The sequence below is a fragment of the Vespa velutina genome, chromosome 17, assembly GCF_912470025.1.
Source record: "Vespa velutina chromosome 17, iVesVel2.1, whole genome shotgun sequence".
Taxonomy (NCBI): Eukaryota; Metazoa; Arthropoda; class Insecta; order Hymenoptera; family Vespidae; genus Vespa; species Vespa velutina.
Window position 1 is genome coordinate 3,087,064 of NC_062204.1, and position 20,158 is coordinate 3,107,221.

Below are 20,158 nucleotides of genomic sequence, written 5' to 3' on the forward strand. Positions count from 1 at the left end.
CCGCGATAAGAAATAGAGAGTACCAATGTGTACTGGACGAAGTGCAAAAGAATACTGACTTGCGAACCGTCAAAGTTAATCGAAGGACCGTTTATGTTTATATTGCACAAGGCCAACAACTCCGAAATTAAATTTTGAAGTATCAGTATTTTATATCAAAATTATTTTTGGTTCTTTTCTTTATAATGTTTAAACGAATCTACTATTGTTTAAATATTGCTTTATTGTACTCAGTTTATGTTAAGGATTGTTTAATTTATTATGAAATTACCGAAATTATTAATTGATAAGTTCCGCGATAAGAAATAGAGAGTACCAATGTGTACTGGACGAAGTGCAAAAGAATACTGACTCGCGAACCGTCAAAGTTAATCGAAGGACCGTTTATGTTTATATTGCACAAGGCCAACAACTCCGAAATTAAATTTTGAAGTATCAGTATTTTATATCAAAATTATTTTTGGTTCTTTTCTTTACAATGTTTAAACGAATCTACTATTGTTTAAATATTGCTTTATTGTACTCAGTTTATGTTAAGGATTGTTTAATTTATTATGAAATTACCGAAATTATTAATTGATAAGTTCCGCGATAAGAAATAGAGAGTACCAATGTGTACTGGACGAAGTGCAAAAGAATACTGACTCGCGAACCGTCAAAGTTAATCGAAGGACTGTTTATGTTTAAATTGCACAAGGCCAACAACTCCGAAATTAAATTTTGAAGTATCAGTATTTTATATCAAAATTATTTTTGGTTCTTTTCTTTATAATGTTGAAACGAATCTACTATTGTTTAAATATTGCTTTATTGTACTCAGTTTATGTTAAGGATTGTTTAATTTATTATGAAATTACCGAAATTATTAATTAATAAGTTCCGCGATCAGAAATAGAGAGTACCAACGTGTACTGGACGAAGTGCAAAAGAATACTGACTCGCGAACCGTCAAAGTTAATCGAAGGACCGTTTATGTTTATATTGCACAAGGCCAACAACTCCGAAATTAAATTTTGAAGTATCAGTATTTTATATCAAAATTATTTTTGGTTCTTTCCTTTATAATGTTGAAACGAATCTACTATTGTTTAAATATTGCTTTATTGTACTCAGTTTATGTTAAGGATTGTTTAATTTATTATGAAATTACCGAAATTATTAATTGATAAGTTCCGCGATAAGAAATAGAGAGTACCAATGTGTACTGGACGAAGTGCAAAAGAATACTGACTCGCGAACCGTCAAAGTTAATCGAAGGACCGTTTATGTTTATATTGCACAAGGCCAACAACTCCGAAATTAAATTTTGAAGTATCAGTATTTTATATCAAAATTATTTTTGGTTCTTTCCTTTATAATGTTGAAACGAATCTACTATTGTTTAAATATTGCTTTATTGTACTCAGTTTATGTTAAGGATTGTTTAATTTATTATGAAATTACCGAAATTATTAATTAATAAGTTCCGCGATCAGAAATAGAGAGTACCAACGTGTACTGGACGAAGTGCAAAAGAATACTGACTCGCGAACCGTCAAAGTTAATCGAAGTACCGTTTATGTTTATATTGCACAAGGCCAACAACTCCGAAATTAAATTTTGAAGTATCAGTATTTTATATCAAAATTATTTTAGGTTCTTTTCTTTATAATGTTGAAACGAATCTACTATTGTTTAAATATTGCTTTATTGTACTCAGTTTATGTTAAGGATTGTTTAATTTATTAAGAAATTACCGAAATTATTATTTGATAAGATCCGCGATCAGAAATAGAGAGTACCAATGTGTACTGGACGGATTGCAAAAGAATACTGACTCGCGAACTGTCAAAGTTAATCGAAGGGCCGTTTATGTTTATATTGCACAAGGCCAACAACTCCGAAATTAAATTTTGAAGTATCAGTATTTTATATCAAAATTATTTTAGGTTCTTTTCTTTATAATGTTGAAACGAATCTACTATTGTTTAAATATTGCTTTATTGTACTCAGTTTATGTTAAGGATTGTTTAATTTATTATGAAATTACCGAAATTATTAATTAATAAGTTCCGCGATCAGAAATAGAGAGTACCAACGTGTACTGGACGAAGTGCAAAAGAATACTGACTCGCGAACCGTCAAAGTTAATCGAAGGACCGTTTATGTTTATATTGCACAAGGCCAACAACTCCGAAATTGAATTTTGAAGTATCAGTATTTTATATCAAAATTATTTTAGGTTTTTTTCTTTATAATATTTAAACGAATCTACTATTGTTTAAATATTGCTTTATTGTACTCAGTTTATGTTAAGGATTGTTTAATTTATTAAGAAATTACTGAAGTTATTAATTTATAAGTTTTGCGATCAGAAATAGAGAGTACCAATGTGTACTGGACGGATTGCAAAAGAATACTGACTTGCGAATCGTCAAAGTTAATCGAAGGACCAGTTATGTTTATATTGCACAAGGCCAACAACTCCGAAATTAAATTTTGAAGTATCAGTATTTTATATCAAAATTATTTTTGGTTCTTTCCTTTATAATGTTGAAACGAATCTACTATTGTTTAAATATTGCTTTATTGTACTCAGTTTATGTTAAGGATTGTTTAATTTATTATGAAATTACCGAAATTATTAATTAATAAGTTCCGCGATCAGAAATAGAGAGTACCAACGTGTACTGGACGAAGTGCAAAAGAATACTGACTCGCGAACCGTCAAAGTTAATCGAAGGACCGTTTATGTTTATATTGCACAAGGCCAACAACTCCGAAATTGAATTTTGAAGTATCAGTATTTTATATCAAAATTATTTTAGGTTTTTTTCTTTATAATATTTAAACGAATCTACTATTGTTTAAATATTGCTTTATTGTACTCAGTTTATGTTAAGGATTGTTTAATTTATTAAGAAATTACTGAAGTTATTAATTTATAAGTTTTGCGATCAGAAATAGAGAGTACCAATGTGTACTGGACGGATTGCAAAAGAATACTGACTTGCGAATCGTCAAAGTTAATCGAAGGGCCGTTTATGTTTATATTGCACAAGGCCAACAACTCCGAAATTGAATTTTGAAATATCAGTATTTTATATCAAAATTATTTTTGGTTCTTTCCTTTATAATGTTGAAACGAATCTACTATTGTTTAAATATTGCTTTATTGTACTCAGTTTATGTTAAGGATTGTTTAATTTATTATGAAATTACCGAAATTATTATTTGATAAGTTCCGCGATCAGAAATAGAGAGTACCAATGTGTACTGGACGGATTGCAAAAGAATACTGACTCGCGAACTGTCAAAGTTAATCGAAGGACCGTTTATGTTTATATTGCACAAGGCCAACAACTCCGAAATTAAATTTTGAAGTATCAGTATTTTATATCAAAATTATTTTTGGTTCTTTCCTTTATAATGTTGAAACGAATCTACTATTGTTTAAATATTGCTTTATTGTACTCAGTTTATGTTAAGGATTGTTTAATTTATTAAGAAATTACCGAAATTATTATTTGATAAGATCCGCGATCAGAAATAGAGAGTACCAATGTGTACTGGACGGATTGCAAAAGAATACTGACTCGCGAACTGTCAAAGTTAATCGAAGGACCGTTTATGTTTATATTGCACAAGGCCAACAACTCCGAAATTGAATTTTGAAATATCAGTATTTTATATCAAAATTATTTTTGGTTCTTTTCTTTATAATGTTTAAACGGATCTTATATCGTTTAAATATTGCTTTATTGTACTCAGTTTATGTTAAGGATTGTTTAATTTATTATAAAATTACCGAAATTATTAATTGATAAGCTTTCGCGATTAGAAATAGAAAGTATCGATGTGTATTGATCTGGGTGCAAAAGAAAACTAACTCACGAATCGTCAATGTTAAGAAGAAGTCCGTATATGTTTATATTTCCGAAGACCGACACCCTAAGATAAAATTTTAGAATATTGAAGTTTTATATTATAATTATTTTTAGTTTCTCATGCATAACAACTTTTGTGACATTGGATAGGAATTTTTTTATTTCATTTGTGCAAAGAGTGACCGATTGAGTTATGGTGGCTTCTTCATTCTAGCATTGTGAAATGTATTTCTTTGTCTTAGGAAATGTTCATAAAATCTGAATAGTATCTATTTACGCACATAAACAGGAAGGCTATCGCTACTTCACGGACATAAAACATACACTATTCCAGCGTGTTGTGAAAACCAGTAGTAGGAGTACAAGCTTCTTTTCTTTTGCCGCAAATTTCGAGGGGCGCCACAGTACTAAACTTTTTCTTCGCGAAAAATGTCTAAAAGAGCAATTAAACCATCAATAAAAACAGGAGTAATTCTTGATCAATTTTTGATGTACGAGATCTCACTTTAAAGACTAAGATTTAGTCTAGATCATACCTTTCTCGAATTTTTGAGAAAGCTTTTTATTTGTACATAAATTATTGTCGAATAATATCATTTTTCAATGCGATTTTTCTCAAAGGAAATAAAGCTTTTTAAGAAATTCAAAGAAGATATGATCTAGATTAAATCTTCTTCTTTAAAATGAGATTTTGTTCATTAAAATCGGTCAAAAATTACGCCTGTTCTCATTGATGGCGTAAACAATTATATACTTAGGTGTAGTGAACAGCCTTAATCGTGATGTGGGCAAATATTTTCATCAAAAATAAATACGATTACATGAAAACACAGACAGAGACAATTGAAGCATGATTGAAAATTTAGACGCAACGAAAGGTTATTAAGGTTAAAAATGTTTAACCTTTGCCAGTTGGGATTCTCATCATTTATAATTTTATCGCGTGGAGAAATTAGTTAGAAAGTAAATGTGATTGATTATATGGCCGCTTATCAATAGGAACGAGAGTTAAGGGATTAATAATAGTTCGTGAATTGAAAAATTTGTCTGTTTTTCTTTTTTTTTTTCTCGATGAAAATAAAGAAATAATCGTTTTCTTTCATATTTTTCTAAAGAGTAAAAAGTATTTCTTCATGTGCGCTTATCGTTTCCTTTAGTTGCGCATCATTCGTAGTATAGTTTATATAGATATATGCGTGTTATGTGCACGCGCAAGTGTACTCTGTAATACATATTTCTTCGATTTGTAAAAGGGGAGTTTTGTACGACGAACTGCGCAGTGGAGGTGTTATAGCGAGGTGTAAAAACAGGAGGGGAAGAGCTCTCGCCTCCGTTTAGCGCGAGGTAAACGCCGGTAATGAGTGTTTATATTGGAACGGCGATAACGACATCGACGACGACAACTACGACAATAACAACGGCGACGGGAACGGCGAGTACAGTGATAGGACCGACAGTAACGACGCTGACGACGACGACGGCGGTGGCGGCGGCAGCGACGACAACAACGACGACGACGACAACGGCGACGGCGACGGCGACGGCGACGACAACGACGACGACGACGACGGCATCGGCGACGGCGACGGCGACGGCGACGGCGTCGGCGGTTGTCGCGACGCCAGACACCGCGACCGGTTGGATTGAATTCTGTGAGCGACACGCCCGTGCCTCGGCCTCCGATTTTGCCAAGGCTTTTTGCACTTATGTCAGCCTAAATCTACCTGAAAGTGCCAGATCCACTTTATCTCATCGTGACTTTCTCAGAAAATTTGTTGAAAGTTTCTGCGAGCACTTTGAGAGCGAGTACTTGCGTCGAACTGTTAGGTCTGTGGTTCAATTTTAATGATAAACATATAGTTTATGTAAGATAGCTTGATGTAACGATATTTTCTCTCCAATTGCTTTTTAAGTTTTCATTATTTGTAGAACAACCCAAGTTTATTGTAATATATTCTTCAAACGCACATGTTTAGCTGCTATTTTCTTCGAGTTTCATAACTTTATCGATCACTTGTTATTTAAAGCTTCCTTTGCATGGTTAACAGCAATTATTTCTTTTTTTTATATACTGATTATGAAATAGGATATTGTCTTTTGTAAAGAATTCGAATTATATTTAATAGATTATTGTTAAAAGTATGTATTCTAATCTTATTGTTGCATGTCAAAGCTTATGTTTACAAACGTTAAATATACTTAATTCAATTACACAATTTGAATTTTACAAAAACCTTAAGAGAAATAATGATTTAGAAATTATGAAATATATGTATGACAAAATAAATGATTTTTGAATTTATTCTTTCATTTTAGATCACTAACTGCATATGATGTTCGACAAACAGCATTCACCGAAAGGGATACAAATACTATATCACAAAATAACAATGCACCAATTCGTGCTTCATCACATGAAGAATTTAGTGATTACTCTGAACATGATGGTGAAACAGTATCACCAAAACCTGTTCACAAACCTTTCTTTCGTAGATTATCATTTAAAGGACTTAAGAAAGGAAAGAGTTTCTTTCATAAACAACAAAGTGATGAAGTAGAATTATCTCATAGTGAACACCGTAGAGATAAACATTCGAAAACTAAACTTTCTAAAATTGTTGTGGAATGTAGAAAAGAGGGTATTGTTAATTCTTTGATGGGGGAAAATATAGATGGAACTCAAAAATGGGAAAAATCTAGATTGGCATTGATAAAAGCCATCGGAGGTTATATGTTGGAATTTTATTCTCCTCCAAAGGCAGTAAAACCACGTAGTGGTGTTTTTTGTTCTGCAATAACAGAAGCTAGAGAAACTACAGCTCTTGAAATGCCAGATCATGAAAACACATTTGTGTTGAAAACACAAAATATGGAATTTGTAATAGAAGCACATGATTCAAATGATATGAGGTCTTGGCTTGCTACTATTAAATATTGCATGCGTACTGTACAGCAAAATTCTACTACACCTGTTTCTGGTACACGAGATTCAATTGCAGATTCATTGGGACATGCTCCGCTTGGAATTAGTAACGAGGGTGATAGACTAAGGGCCAATTCGGCAAGTAAAGGTTCTCGATTAACATCTCATGAGCATACAGAGGAAGCATTATCTAATCCACCAGAATTGCCTCCAAGGTTGCGTATGCGAAGTAGTAGTAATTTAGAACTATGTTCGTCGCAACAAGAAATTGAGCAATGTAAGGGAATAATGATGCGTATAAAAACAATTGATTATATTTCTACTGGGATAAAATCAAACAATGAACTTTGTTTTTAGTAGCTGCAAATGATGGTGAGCTAGATTTATCAAGTAGTTTACGAGAGTATCCTTGGTTTCATGGTACATTACCACGTTCAGATGCAGCACAGCTTGTCTTGCATAGTTCTGCTAATGGCCATGGTGTCTTTCTTGTTCGGCAAAGTGAAACACGAAAAGGAGAATTTGTATTAACATTTAACTTTCAGGGAAGAGCAAAGGTAATCTATTAAAGATTGAAAAATTATTTTAGCAAGAAAATAAAATCTAAATAATATTATTTTTGATCTTAAAAAGATTAAAGAGAATTGATTCCTCGTTTGTATAGATTTTTTATATTTATTATTTTAGCATTTACGGATGACACTGAACGATCAAGGCCATTGTCGTGTCCAACATCTTTGTTTTCCGGCGATATATGATATGTTAGAACATTTTCGTCAGAATGCCATACCTCTTGAATCTGGTGGAACTGCCGATGTTACTCTAACAGAATTTGTGGTGGCTAATCCTGCTTATCGAATGACACATCACCATATGATAGGCGTAATGCAACAGTCGCAAGAAAGGAGACCTCCAGTAGCTCCAGAGCCCAGAGAAGTAAGAGTCAGCAGTGGAAGTCTAACTCCTCTTGAATGAGCGCGAGTGGCCAACACCCACAGTCTGAAGTCTGACTTACAGACAGTGAGTAGATAACTAGATAAAGTGATGCGCTCTCTTTCCATTCATCTCATAAGTATAATGGCTCTACCAAAATTAAATTTAATTGTATAAATAAATTTTATGATATATATGTAATTATTATCAGTCAAGTAATAAGTTATCATAATATACTACATTACAATTGATTCTTTGAAATTTAATTCAGATTTAAGTCTCATGCGCGCTAATTTTTCTATGCAAAAAAATAAAAGTATATTGGAATGTAATTATTCTAATAACAAATTTGTTGGCTTAAAAAAATGACAGTGGGGCAAAAGCTCGCTTTTTCATATGGTGTATTCTTAAAGCTTCTGGTATTATTATGATCAATTGATTTTTATAGTATCAGTTCATACATTATTTTTAAGAGAATTAATTCAGTTAATTTTCTTATGTGTATTTATAATAACAAGAACCAGAAAATTTAAGAATTTTTCCAAAAGTGTTTATAACGATATATAAAATAATTATTTATAATTGAATTAGGTACACACATATGGAGGTTCTATAAGAACACGCACTGACTCCTTGGAAAGACTGGAACAACAACAAAATAACATTGCAGAGCAACAAGGTTCAACATCAACCTCTGGAAGAGCTATTTACAATACGTATAGTTTTCTCTGACGATGGATTCGTTATAATTTCTATCATTAGAACAATATTCGTTTTGTTTTTCAGATTAAGTTGCATCAATAACATGAACTAAGGAAATCTCCTATAAGTAACTTCTGAAACATATGTTCTATATTAAAATATTTTGAACAAGTATACCTTTTGGTAGAACGGCCTTTTGAAGAGCTATATCACATTGTTTAAGATTTAATATTTCGCCAATATCATTATTATAATTAAAGTATGATTAATGAATCAATTTTTTTATTTCAAAGAATAAATACTAGCAACTAAACCATTTTCTATTAATATGAATTTTACATTTAATATTAAGTTTATAATTGTCCTAAGTGATCTTTTATATTCCATAATATTGATTTTTATAATCTTTTATGAAAATGATTGTGATATTGGCAAAATAAAATTATATTCTGCAATGTATTGAGAGCTTAAATTTAAGGTAGCATTTGAAGTCATTTTTGAAAACTTGATTTAATTTTATAAATTCTTTTTTTTTTTTTTTTTTTTTTTTTTTATTTTTTTAGATTATAAGAAATAAGATAAATTTGCAAGTCTATTGAATTTATTTGTGTTAATGATGGTGCATACGAATTTTAAAAATACTTTTAAATTCTTCTCAATACGAGTTTTAAAAAAATTTGTATAATTTATCAAGCAATATTTTGATAAAAATTTACTGTTTTCTTTTGGTTTATTTAAAATATTTATAAAGAGAAAACTCATAATAATTTGTTGTTTATGAGCCTTTTTGCGTGCATGAAGTATAAAGTTACATATTTTTGAATTTATTTTTAATTTGTTTTATAATGTATTAATTTTAAATTATGGATATTTGAAACTACATGGAGTAATATTAATATTTAATAGATTTTTTAACTCTTATAAATTAGTGAAACTTTCTTTACTATCTCTTTTAACATATGTAAGGAGGCTTGTATAAATTAAGACTTATGATGTATGTACTTACATAATGTCACACATGAGAACATGTATGTACATGTATGTACCTATTTTTTATTGCAAATTATGAACTGCCACATATTACAACCTACATCATTCCATTTTTTTCTGCATATTATCTCATTAAATTAAAAGTACATTGAAATTGTCCTATATACAGATAATTTATTTTATTTTATTTTGTGGACTACTCTCAGTATTTCGAAAGACATGAAAAAGAATTATATACTTTTTATTACGAGCTATACAAAAGAAAAAGGAATATGAAAAGAATTTATTTTACATTTGTGGCTTAAAGGTCATTTTATTTTCTACTGTTTTTAATAAGATGCAGATAAATTTTTAATAACCAGGATTTTATCTATATAAGAAATAGATTAACTCTTCCAAAATATTAACATAGTTTATGAGCAATTACATTCCTTATGTAATTTCTAAAGATTTATACATTTCTCCAAACTTTTTATCAGTCTTTAAATAATTGAATAGCATTAAAAATAAATAAGTTTTCTGGTTTTCATATTTTTACAGATGTTAAATTATAATACCATTAAAAGTATTACATAATAAAATGGTAAGCTCTTACAATTTTTGAAGTTATAATATTAAACATTTTATTTTATGGTTGAAGTAAACATTTTTAATTTATTAACTATTTTGCTTATTGGAAAATAATTAATATTCATTTCATGTAGTACAATAATTTAAGTTTATTATTATTATTATTATTATTATTATTATTATTATTATTATTATTATTATTATTATTATTATTATTAATAATATATTTATTTGTCAAAGTTATGTATTTTTCTTGTATGAAAAATCATGGTCTAGAAAGTTCTTATTAATATTTGTGAAGTATTGTTTATAAAAAAGCAAATTTTGAGTACAAGCTGTCTTTTTTAGTAATGTTATTTGTTTATTTTAATGTTTCTTTCTTTGTTATATTTATTAAGATAATATTGTATCTTATTCATTATGGTATATAATTCAATATGGAAATTCTTGGGGTCTTTTGGGTTCATGCATCAGAACATCATGTTCTTTGTGTAAACAATTATTAAAAATAGGATCCAAGAACACTGTGTGTAAAAAAAAATATATATACCTAATAGCTTTTGCACATGCACAAATAAAAACAACATACTTTTATTAATTTATATTTCATAATTAAATCACCTTATGAATTTAATAAAATATAATTTGGTATAATAATTTTGTGATTACTTACAATAGGTTAATAATGCATAATGGGCAAAAGAGGGAAAAGTAATAATATTATTGTGTATAGTTATATTTGTAATATTTGTGCAAATTTATTTGTTTATGCCTAAAAATTTACACTCCTTGCCAGTTTTCTTGATAACTTGTAATATCTCATCGGAAGATAATGTTGTTTTCACAGAAACCATTTTATTATCTAAATTTACTTTTACATCATTAACACCTAGCAATTAAAATTTTTATTACTCATTATAAGGTTATATACTTTATGGCATGAAAAATCTTTTGTTATCATACAAATGTTCACAAGACCTTACAAACCTTCCTTTTTGTTAAGCACATTTTGAACAGAATTAACGCATCCCTCACACGTCATTTCAACCCAAAATTCGTAAACCTTAAAATTAAAAGTATTAAAAATAATTTACCCCGGTGGTAAATAAAATGACAACTTCTTACCTGTGACGACATATCAACGAAAAAATATATTTAAAGTTTGACGTGGCAAACACCAAGATTACTCTTTTTACAACGATACTTCTTGGAATATCAATTGTTTTTTTATCAAAAGATAAGTTCTTATTACAAAGATAATCGTACAAGAACACTTCAAAGTATTTCAGCAAACTAAATGCATACAATTGGAAGCAATGAATTGTTCTCTTGCTTTCATATATCTGACGAGAGGCTCCCCCTTTTGTGCTTTCTTTCCGACAGTCCGTTATAATCATAATTTATTGGTCACTTGAAGTTTGTTTTCTATTTTATTTTTATAAAAATTAAATAACTAAATCGGTCAAATTAAGCCACGAAAATTATCATTAATGTTAGAGTTTTCGGTTTAAATAATGTTATAGAAATTCTTAAACTTTTTATGATTGAAACTGTCAAAAAGCTCACATAACCTACAATTTTTAACTCATCAATGATAAACTTTAGAGAAAGTAGCTAATTGTTCATATTATTAATTTGATGTTCTTGAACATCTCAATTGATTATTTAATATTCAGGAAATTATGTTTTTAATTCTGGAAATTTTATAAAATGTTCAGACATAACGAAGAAATTATATAATTTGAAAGAGAAAAAAAAGTGTTACTTATTTTATATAAATAATGTAAATGATGTGAGATTATATTTACTAACTTGTAACAAACTTGTTTTATTTTATATAATTAATTCTGATTATATTCACTTATTTATTTATATTTCAATTCTTTCTCGACTGCACTTAATCGTTGTTCTAATATATGAACAGTATTTCGTAGTGATTCTACTTGTTCATTTAGCATTTCTATTATATTATTACTTTGACTAGAACACGAATCAGGTACTTTATCTCCAATACACAAAGAATCTTCTTCTCTGTCCTTTTTATATTGTTTCTGTTTTTTCAAATTAATCACTTTAACTTCTATATTTTCATTTGGTAATTTGGGAATAGATCCTTTACAAATTTTTGTATCAGATTTAGATTTCATAGATTCCAGTGATGATAATAACAACTAAAGAAAATTTCATTATATTCACTAAAGTAAATAACATGTTGATGTATTATATTTAAATTATTACCTCTTGCTGTTCTTCGTATTCTTCATTTTCTTCATAAATATCCGTTTCATTTAACCATCTATCCTTGTATTTTATATCTTGAATAGGCGGCATTAATATTCTAGGAACTTTTCTATTTTTATCATCCTTATCAAAATTAGTCTTCCACGTTAAAAGCTGAAAATCAGCACCACCCGATGCAAAGTAGTCTCCATTAAGCGAAAATGCAATTGATGTAACAGCATTATTATGCCCTTTAAGCGTATAAATTGGACGGCCTTCTAATAAATCTAAAACCTAGAAAATACTTACATAGTAACATGTTTATGATGATATAGTATGTATAAAAAGGATTCAATTACTTTCATAGTAGTATCTTCTGAAGCAGTTAACATAAAATTCCCTTTTGGATGAAATTTTGCAACATGCACAGGACCTTTATGAACAGCATAATGTTGGTACAATGAGCCTGTTCTTAAATCATATAATTTTACATAGCCACCTATATTAGCTGATCCAATAACACCGCCACTTGGATGGAACTCCACATATACAGCAGGAGCTATTAATTTAAGTTTTAATAACAAATTTAAAATTTGAAATATGATTGCAACATACAAATATACCTTTAACTTCATTAATAGTTTTAATACATCGTCCAGTAGAGACATCCCATAATTTAATAGTTTTGTCATCGCTGCATGATACTATAAGCCTACCATCAGGAGAAAACTTAGCACATCTGACCCAATTTGTATGTCCATTAAATGATAAAAGAAATTTTCTTTTACACAACATCCACAATTTACAAATTTTATCATGGGATGCACTAAGTAACTGAAATAAATAGATCTAATAAAAAAAATGTTCAAAGATAAATATTTTATCTATATTACTATCGTCAGTTTCAATAATAACTAAAATACCCGTTCTCCATTTGGACAGAAATGCAATGAGCTTACAGCTCCTGAATGTGCTTTGAAATCTACAGATTGTCCTGTTATTCTAGGTATCCATACTCTTATAGAACGATCTCTGGACGCACTAGCTATGATTTCTCCAGAAGGGGCATAGCTAACATCTAATACAGAATCTTTATGCGCCTTTAATTTATATCCTCTGATTGAATCCGTAAAATTCCATAACATCAAAGTTTTATCCATGCTACTGGATACAAGTTGATTATTAGTAGGATGAAAATGGAGACCAGTAATTGCATCTTTGTGACCTTTTAAATGTCTTTCAATTGTAGGATCACATGCTGTCTCCACCATTACTGTAATGTATATGTGAATAATAATACACTATATAAATAGTTTATAAATAGTGTTAAATATATTATCACAAAGTTTTTATTTGTGATATTCTTTTTATTTTAACAATAAAGTTGAAAGTGAATATAAATATGTTGAATTTACGACAAATAAGAAAGTGGTATCAAACATTGAATTGAAAATAATATAAATAACGTATATATAATTATTGTCAAATAAACATAGTAACTCATAAACTAATCATTCGCAATGTATAGTAAATTTGTCGTGTATATAAAATCTGAACAGATAGATGCGATTTCAAACGAAATGTACTCGATTCTATTACTACTCTAGTCTAATGACAATCTAGATAGAGAAAATATATGTATATCTTTTTTCGAGGCGCCATCTGATGTAAAGCGGAAATGAACTAATATTCAAATGGGAACTAATGGAGTTTTCTTATAATTTGAATATATTTCCTATATAATAATCTCTATCAATACAGATTAATTCACTTATGTATATATATATATATATATATATATATATATATATATTACATATACATATATATATATATGTATATATACGTATATACACGTATATTTTTTATTATTTCTAAATTATTAATTATATTTGAATTTTTCTTATTTTTATAATTATATAGAAAAGCTAAATATATTTTAGACAACTTTTTCTTCAACTTTTATTAACGTAAACTAAAATCTCTACCGGTTTATAACATGTTTCTGGTAAATATGTATGTTCTCAATAATACAACACACACACAAATGATTAATATTTTCTTTCGATGTAGATACTAACCTTATAGAAAGGTCTATATTTATATAAACGCATAAAAAGACGCATTGCGATAGTCTAGAAAAACGAAGCTTATTTAGACATTACTTGTGTTGTGTGTATATATATATATATATGAGTATAAAAGCTCCATCAATCATACTCCATCTATGTAAAGTTTGATTCTGTTAATATTTATTTAAAAATATAGTAATATATTACGAGTAACATTAAAAAACGCTGAAATTGTAAGAATAATATAATATACAGTACTGAACTACTATATTGAAAGAACAATTGTACGTATAAAGACATTGCAATAGGAAATACAAGATTGATACCATATACACTATTAATTAAACACTTTATTATTGATTTTATTTTATTTTATTTTTTTTGTTTTTTTTTTTGAGAACAGATTCAATGACGAAATGCCTCCATTAAGCTATGTGATAGATAGGCTAATTAGCAGGGTTGAATTAGATCTTTATTTGGAAGATACACAGGTATTGATAAGATAATTGAACGTAATTATAGATTAGGGATGATTAAACACAAATGTACAAACAAAATACATTACTTTTCATATCGCATGCATGGCGATACAAACGTGGTTTGTATCCATGGCGTACTACTTAAGCACACCCTCTAATTAATTGTACACTTAGCATGATTTGCCATGCTAAAACTCACTCGGCACTACAGCTTATTTTTTTTTATTTTTCTATTTTTTTTTAAATAATTCTTCATTTTTCGAAATAATAAATCAGGTAATCATGTATCATAATGTCAACATTGCACAGCGATATCTTTAGAACAATTCTATGTAGAGAGGATCCTAAAGAATTTTGAAATGAAACAAAGAAAAAATAAGGGAACAATATGAATTTCCAGAAGAGGAATCACGTAACTCATCCATGATAGAACATTTTCATAAATTTGCGTATCCTCATCCATTTTACGACTATAAATCTCGGTAACATTAATCTAAATGCTTCAAATTCGTAGACCGGAACTGGAATATAGTCTAGAAGTTATATCACTAGAAGGCATTGCTCTCTCTCTCTCTCTTTCTCTCTCTCTCTCTGTATCTTTTTTTCTGGTATCTTAAAAAATCCTCTAGAACGATGCGCCGCAAGACAAAGAAATAGTCGAGCAGATCGCCCCTATTCTCTTACGATCATCTTATAATTACATTTTTAAATACGTTCTTGTTGTGTTTCCTTGAAATGCGTGTATGAGTTCTCATATTTTTTTGTTATTTTTTTATAATAAAATTATTATTATAATTCTTTTTGTTTTTTGTTGTTGTTGTTGTTGTTGAACAGTTGTTGCCCTGTGAAATCTGCCTTCTGTCACAACACAATAATACTTGCATAGTGGGTTCACACTTCATGAATTTGGTTGACCTTTTTCTTCTTTTTTTTTCTTTTTTTTTTTTTTTTTTTTTTTATATCACAATATTACACTTGCATTATTTTTACATTAATGTTAATAGGATCTTTTTCTTTGATAATCATAGATACCAAATTCAAATGCAGAGTTATGTTATTCATCGTCTTATTTAAGAAACATCCTAAGCCAGAGGCATAAGTATCAGCATGTGTGTTATAATAACTTATTGTGAAATAATAAGACACTAAGAGTGTTTTAAGTTATGCAATGATAACTTTTGTTTCCATTATATCTATCTTACTATATTATTATAAATAAAACTCATACTGCGCGCTTCTTTGTACATGATAAACGTAGTATAATGCAACATTAAATATCAAAGATTCTGTTCTTTATACGATCGCACTTTTGCATACATACGTACATATATACATACATACGTACATACATATATATATATATATGTATATATATACATGTATATATACTTATGCTGATCCATATGTTATACATTAACGTTCTGAGCATGCTGCAAATGTATTGTGCCGACTTAGGTTTTTTCATAAATAGACAATTGAATAGTGATCTTAGAGCATTAATATAACATTTCACTGTGCATTATTCTACCATGTAGTCGTTACTGTTGTGCCTGAGGCTTACCGCGAGGTGCATAACCGCCGCGATTTCCTCCTCTTTGACCACGGTATTGTCCACGTCCACCCCTATCCATACCACGCTCACCCCGAGGGCCACCTCTTGTACTGCCTCCACCTCTTTTAAATCCACCGTTATATCCACTATTTCCTTCATTACTCCACGAACGTTGCTGATAACCATTTTGATAGTTACTGTCATTGCGATAATATGTACCTAATTTCACAAAACAAATAATTTTATATAAAATATATTTTAACTGATGTATATTTTTCTGACAATGCAATTAATATGATATAAAATATGTTAAGTTCGTTATACGTTTCTTACCTTGTCCACCACGACCATTTTGCTGATAACCACCCCTGCCTCTTCCATTGTACCCATTAGAATTACCCCTCCTACCACCTCTACCTCTATATCCACCCCTCTGTTGATCGCTCCATGCTTGAGTTGTTTGTTGTTGTTGTTGTTGCTGTTGTTGTTGTGTGTCTGGAACAGGTTGTTGAGCTGTTTCTGATTGACTCCAATCTGTAGGTTCTGTTAATTGAGCCCAATCAACAGATTCACTTGGCTGATCTGCTTCTGTCTCTACTGGAGCTGATTCTTCTTGATTCTCTTCTGTTTTTTCCTATATCAAATACATATAATTTTCAATTGAATTTTGAATTTAGTAATATTTTAATAACATACGTACGATGCATACCTCTATATGTTTTTCCTGACCATCTTGCTGAGACGTCTGTTCGAAATTTTGTCCTTGTGTTGGAATAGGAGGCTGGGATGTTGCTTGTTGTTGAAAACCAGCAGGGTGTTGAGGACTATATTGGATATTTGGTTGTTGATGAGACGGCGGCATAGGTATAGGTGGGGGTGGATTAGGATTAGCAAATCCAGGAATGTGCGACATATCTTGAGGTGGTTGATGTTGATATATTACCTGTTGAGGTACAACAGTTGCATTTGTGAAATTTTGATTTGTAAATGTCTGAGAAGGTATAGGTGCATTAACTGCAGGAGGAATGTGTGATACAATAGGTGTTTGAGAAGTGACATCTGGCGAATCAAGTTCAGATTCTTGTAAAAAGAAAAAATTTGGAGTCCCAATGACATCATTAATTCTAGGAGCTTGTGGAGGTTGCTGTTGTGACTGTTGAGCTTGTTGTTGTTGTTGTTGCTGTGGTTGTGGTACAAATCCAGTTGCATTTGTGTAATACGATGGCTCAACAGGTGCAGTTGGATGTGGTGGAATAGGTTGCGGTACAACAGGGATTGGACCAGAAACTGGAGCTGTGCCTGACACTACAGGAAGAGGTGCGACTTGAACTGGGAAGCTAGGAATGGGTATTATGGATTCAGGTGGAATGTGCCTTTCACTGTTATTAAATTCTTCATTAACTTGCTCTGGCACAGAAGTATCCGTAATTTGTGTTTCAGCAGTAGTTTCAGTAGTCTGTAACAAAAATGATATATACAATTAAAACCACAGTTCAAAGAAACATTAATTAATTTAATTTAATATAATATTTTGTTAGACTTGAATGAATATATTCTCTTACTTCCTCAACCGTAGATTCAACTGTATGAGCTTGATCAAAATATCCCGATAGATGAATAGAGTGCATAATTTCCTTTAATTTATTATATGTGGTTCCAACAACTTCTCTTTGTTTACCATCAACAATTGCTACGTAATGTTCTGCGACTTTTTGTAATTGTTGGAGAACCGTTGGCTCTCCTTCTTCATGCTGATGTTTCATTATAACTTCATTGTAAAAATCATCTATATACTTCAGATCATCTTCTGACATTTTTACAGCACCATTAGTACCAGCTAAAAAGTCTTCTCGTACAGTACTTGTACTCATACTCGTCAAAATATCCTGAATAAGTAGTACTTCCTTAACCTGCATTATAAATAAAATTATAAAATATTGCGACAAGCACTCTGATGTTTATTAATATTTATAAATACAATGATTTTTCTTATGGAAAAAAGAAAAACAATGGATAATATTGATTTAATCTGTCATTGCTACTTAATTCTTTAACTTACTATGGTACAAAAACATTAACGAACAAACAATGTAAATGACACTTACCTTAGCAATATCCTGCTGTGTTCTTTCAACAGCTTCCTTACGTGCCAATTTCTTTTGTTGTTTAACAGCATCATTGGCAATACCAACGATTTGTTTGTACAATTCGCGAGTGATGTCCAATGTTTGTAATACTCCATCGTATTTAGCTACTGCCTTGGTCTGATCCGCATTCAATTCCCTTCCATTTTTTTGTAAATCTCTGTAGGACTCTAGCTTGCCCTAAAAACAAACAATTTTTTCCCATGAACATATTTCTACATTTTACATATTAATTTACATACTAATAATCATTTTACACATTAATATTTATAATAAAGAAATCTGTTGGATATTAGAATAAAAATTACTTTTACTATCTAAATAAAATCAACTTTTGGCTTTTTTGTATAAAATTATAATTTAAAGAAAAAATAAAGAAGAAAAATAAATAAAAATATATATATATATATACATAAAAAAAAAAGAAAAAAAAAAAGAAAGAAAAAAGAAAAACAAACGATATAGTTGAAAACGATCAACGAGAGAATAACGAGATAAAATCCATCGATAATTTCGTCCGTTCCAAATGTTTATTATCGGACTGTTTTCAGAAAAGAATACAAATAAATGAATAAGAGAAGAGAAATAAAGAAAGTTATATTATTTTTGATTAAACGAAGCATTAATGTATATGCGTATGCAAAAAACCGGTAAGAAGACTAAAAACCTAAAGAAAAATTCCTAATATATATTTTTCATTATAAGAAATAAAATATTTTACGTACAAAATTTTTATTTTATATCGTATTGAAATAGGACGATCAATTAAAGGTAAAATAACATGAAGTGAGGTCGTAAGATAAACTACGAGAGGAAGTTTTGATACATCTAAAGGATACCGCCATGACACGAGGTTCGAAACAACGGATTACAATTTTCGATCGTAGGAAATATCGTAATACTATAAAAAAATAATCGGTATTATATGATCCGTTAATTGATTATCGAAAGGATCAAGGATATTTGCTCGTATATTAATTATCTAATATTGCCGAATTTTCGAGCGTGAAGCACATGGCGTATCGAAACATGGCGGATTACACGGTAGAAGCCGCCGATTGACAGGTAGGTTCAACAGCTTTTATCGAAACGTTATTCTTTTTAATACTAACCTTACGCTTTTCAAGATTCCGTATTTTATGCTCGATAACGATAATCGCTTGGCGTATGGGTTCCACGGTCTCCGTAGAGGCCTGTTTCTCTAGTTTAGGGTTGGCAGAAGGCATCCTTCACGGGCAACAAACGCGAACTGGAAATTGGAATGGAAATGAAATCACAAGAAGAGTGGGGATAAGAAGAGGACCCCTCGTGTTGTCGCTTGTATGTATGCGTGCAGTATGGAGGGAGAATAAATGGACCTGCGCATTGCAACTTCACAGTTAACTTTTCAACTCTAACGACGTAATGTGTGTTTTCTTTTCTTTTATATATATATATATATATATATATATATATATAATATGTATGTATATATATATAAACACACATATATATATTATTATTATTATCAACTTAAGAATTCTCTTCTATTTTACATTATATTAATTAAGTAACTTTCGTTTACCTTTTCTGTTAACGTTAAGGTTAAACTTAAAGTTTTAAAATATATCGTGAAAAATTTATTAACATACGTGTACTACCGGTATCACAGTTCGATATCTCGCGCGTCTTTTATCGAAGCGCGATATATTTCAAATTCAAGTTATT

The 20,158-nt window shown here is 29.9% G+C and overlaps 3 protein-coding genes across 9 annotated transcripts; 1 reads left to right on the forward strand and 2 right to left on the reverse strand.

Annotated features, from left to right (window-relative positions):
- The first annotated feature begins 4,606 nt into the window (after window positions 1-4,606).
- On the forward strand, window positions 4,607-8,598 carry LOC124955124 (SH2B adapter protein 1-like). Of its 4 annotated transcripts, XM_047509064.1 has the most exons (6): window positions 4,622-4,829; window positions 5,120-5,693; window positions 6,183-7,066; window positions 7,147-7,346; window positions 7,477-7,725; window positions 8,314-8,598. In XM_047509064.1, exons 2-6 carry the CDS (start codon window positions 5,224-5,226, stop codon window positions 8,452-8,454), a joined length of 1,944 nt encoding a protein of 647 aa, XP_047365020.1. In that variant the 5' UTR covers window positions 4,622-4,829; window positions 5,120-5,223; the 3' UTR covers window positions 8,455-8,598. The 4 variants fall into 4 exon arrangements, with proteins under 4 accessions (XP_047365021.1, XP_047365020.1, XP_047365019.1 ...); XM_047509065.1 differs by having other exon boundaries at window positions 4,607-5,693; window positions 7,150-7,346; XM_047509063.1 differs by having other exon boundaries at window positions 4,622-5,693.
- A 1,972-nt stretch (window positions 8,599-10,570) lies between these two features.
- Window positions 10,571-13,971, reverse strand: LOC124955050 (POC1 centriolar protein homolog A-like). Of its 4 annotated transcripts, none has more exons than XM_047508892.1 (8): window positions 13,128-13,971; window positions 12,828-13,038; window positions 12,564-12,763; window positions 12,223-12,498; window positions 11,797-12,155; window positions 11,110-11,409; window positions 10,963-11,047; window positions 10,571-10,873 (listed from the first exon to the last, which is right to left on the reverse strand). In XM_047508892.1, exons 1-5 carry the CDS (start codon window positions 13,473-13,475, stop codon window positions 11,850-11,852), a joined length of 1,341 nt encoding a protein of 446 aa, XP_047364848.1. In that variant the 5' UTR covers window positions 13,476-13,971; the 3' UTR covers window positions 10,571-10,873; window positions 10,963-11,047; window positions 11,110-11,409; window positions 11,797-11,849. The 4 variants fall into 4 exon arrangements, with proteins under 4 accessions (XP_047364848.1, XP_047364847.1, XP_047364846.1 ...); XM_047508891.1 differs by having other exon boundaries at window positions 11,110-11,678; XM_047508890.1 differs by having other exon boundaries at window positions 11,110-12,155.
- A 635-nt stretch (window positions 13,972-14,606) lies between these two features.
- On the reverse strand, window positions 14,607-19,721 carry LOC124955049 (caprin homolog). Its single transcript, XM_047508889.1, has 6 exons — window positions 19,564-19,721; window positions 18,413-18,631; window positions 17,870-18,217; window positions 17,017-17,763; window positions 16,641-16,941; window positions 14,607-16,526 (listed from the first exon to the last, which is right to left on the reverse strand). The coding sequence occupies exons 1-6, from the start codon at window positions 19,675-19,677 to the stop codon at window positions 16,294-16,296; spliced, it is 1,962 nt and encodes a 653-aa protein (XP_047364845.1). The 5' UTR covers window positions 19,678-19,721; the 3' UTR covers window positions 14,607-16,293.
- Window positions 19,722-20,158: the final 437 nt, after the last annotated feature.

Coding starts and splice junctions, on each gene's coding strand:
- LOC124955050 (XM_047508892.1), bottom strand. CDS start 13,475: ATGGTGGAGACAGCATGTGATCCTACAATTGAAAGACATTTAAAAGGT. Junction 12,764..12,827: donor AACTATTAATGAAGTTAAAG/GTATATTTGTAT, acceptor TTAAATTAATAG/CTCCTGCTGTATATGTGGAG. Junction 12,156..12,222: donor AATACGAAGAACAGCAAGAG/GTAATAATTTAA, acceptor AATTTTCTTTAG/TTGTTATTATCATCACTGGA.
- LOC124955124 (XM_047509063.1), top strand. CDS start 5,224: ATGAGTGTTTATATTGGAACGGCGATAACGACATCGACGACGACAACT. Junction 7,067..7,146: donor GCAACAAGAAATTGAGCAAT/GTAAGGGAATAA, acceptor CTTTGTTTTTAG/TAGCTGCAAATGATGGTGAG. Junction 7,726..8,313: donor TAGCTCCAGAGCCCAGAGAA/GTAAGAGTCAGC, acceptor TAATTGAATTAG/GTACACACATATGGAGGTTC.
- LOC124955049 (XM_047508889.1), bottom strand. CDS start 19,677: ATGCCTTCTGCCAACCCTAAACTAGAGAAACAGGCCTCTACGGAGACC. Junction 18,218..18,412: donor CACAGCAGGATATTGCTAAG/GTAAGTGTCATT, acceptor TTTATAATGCAG/GTTAAGGAAGTACTACTTAT. Junction 16,527..16,640: donor AAATGGTCGTGGTGGACAAG/GTAAGAAACGTA, acceptor TTGTGAAATTAG/GTACATATTATCGCAATGAC.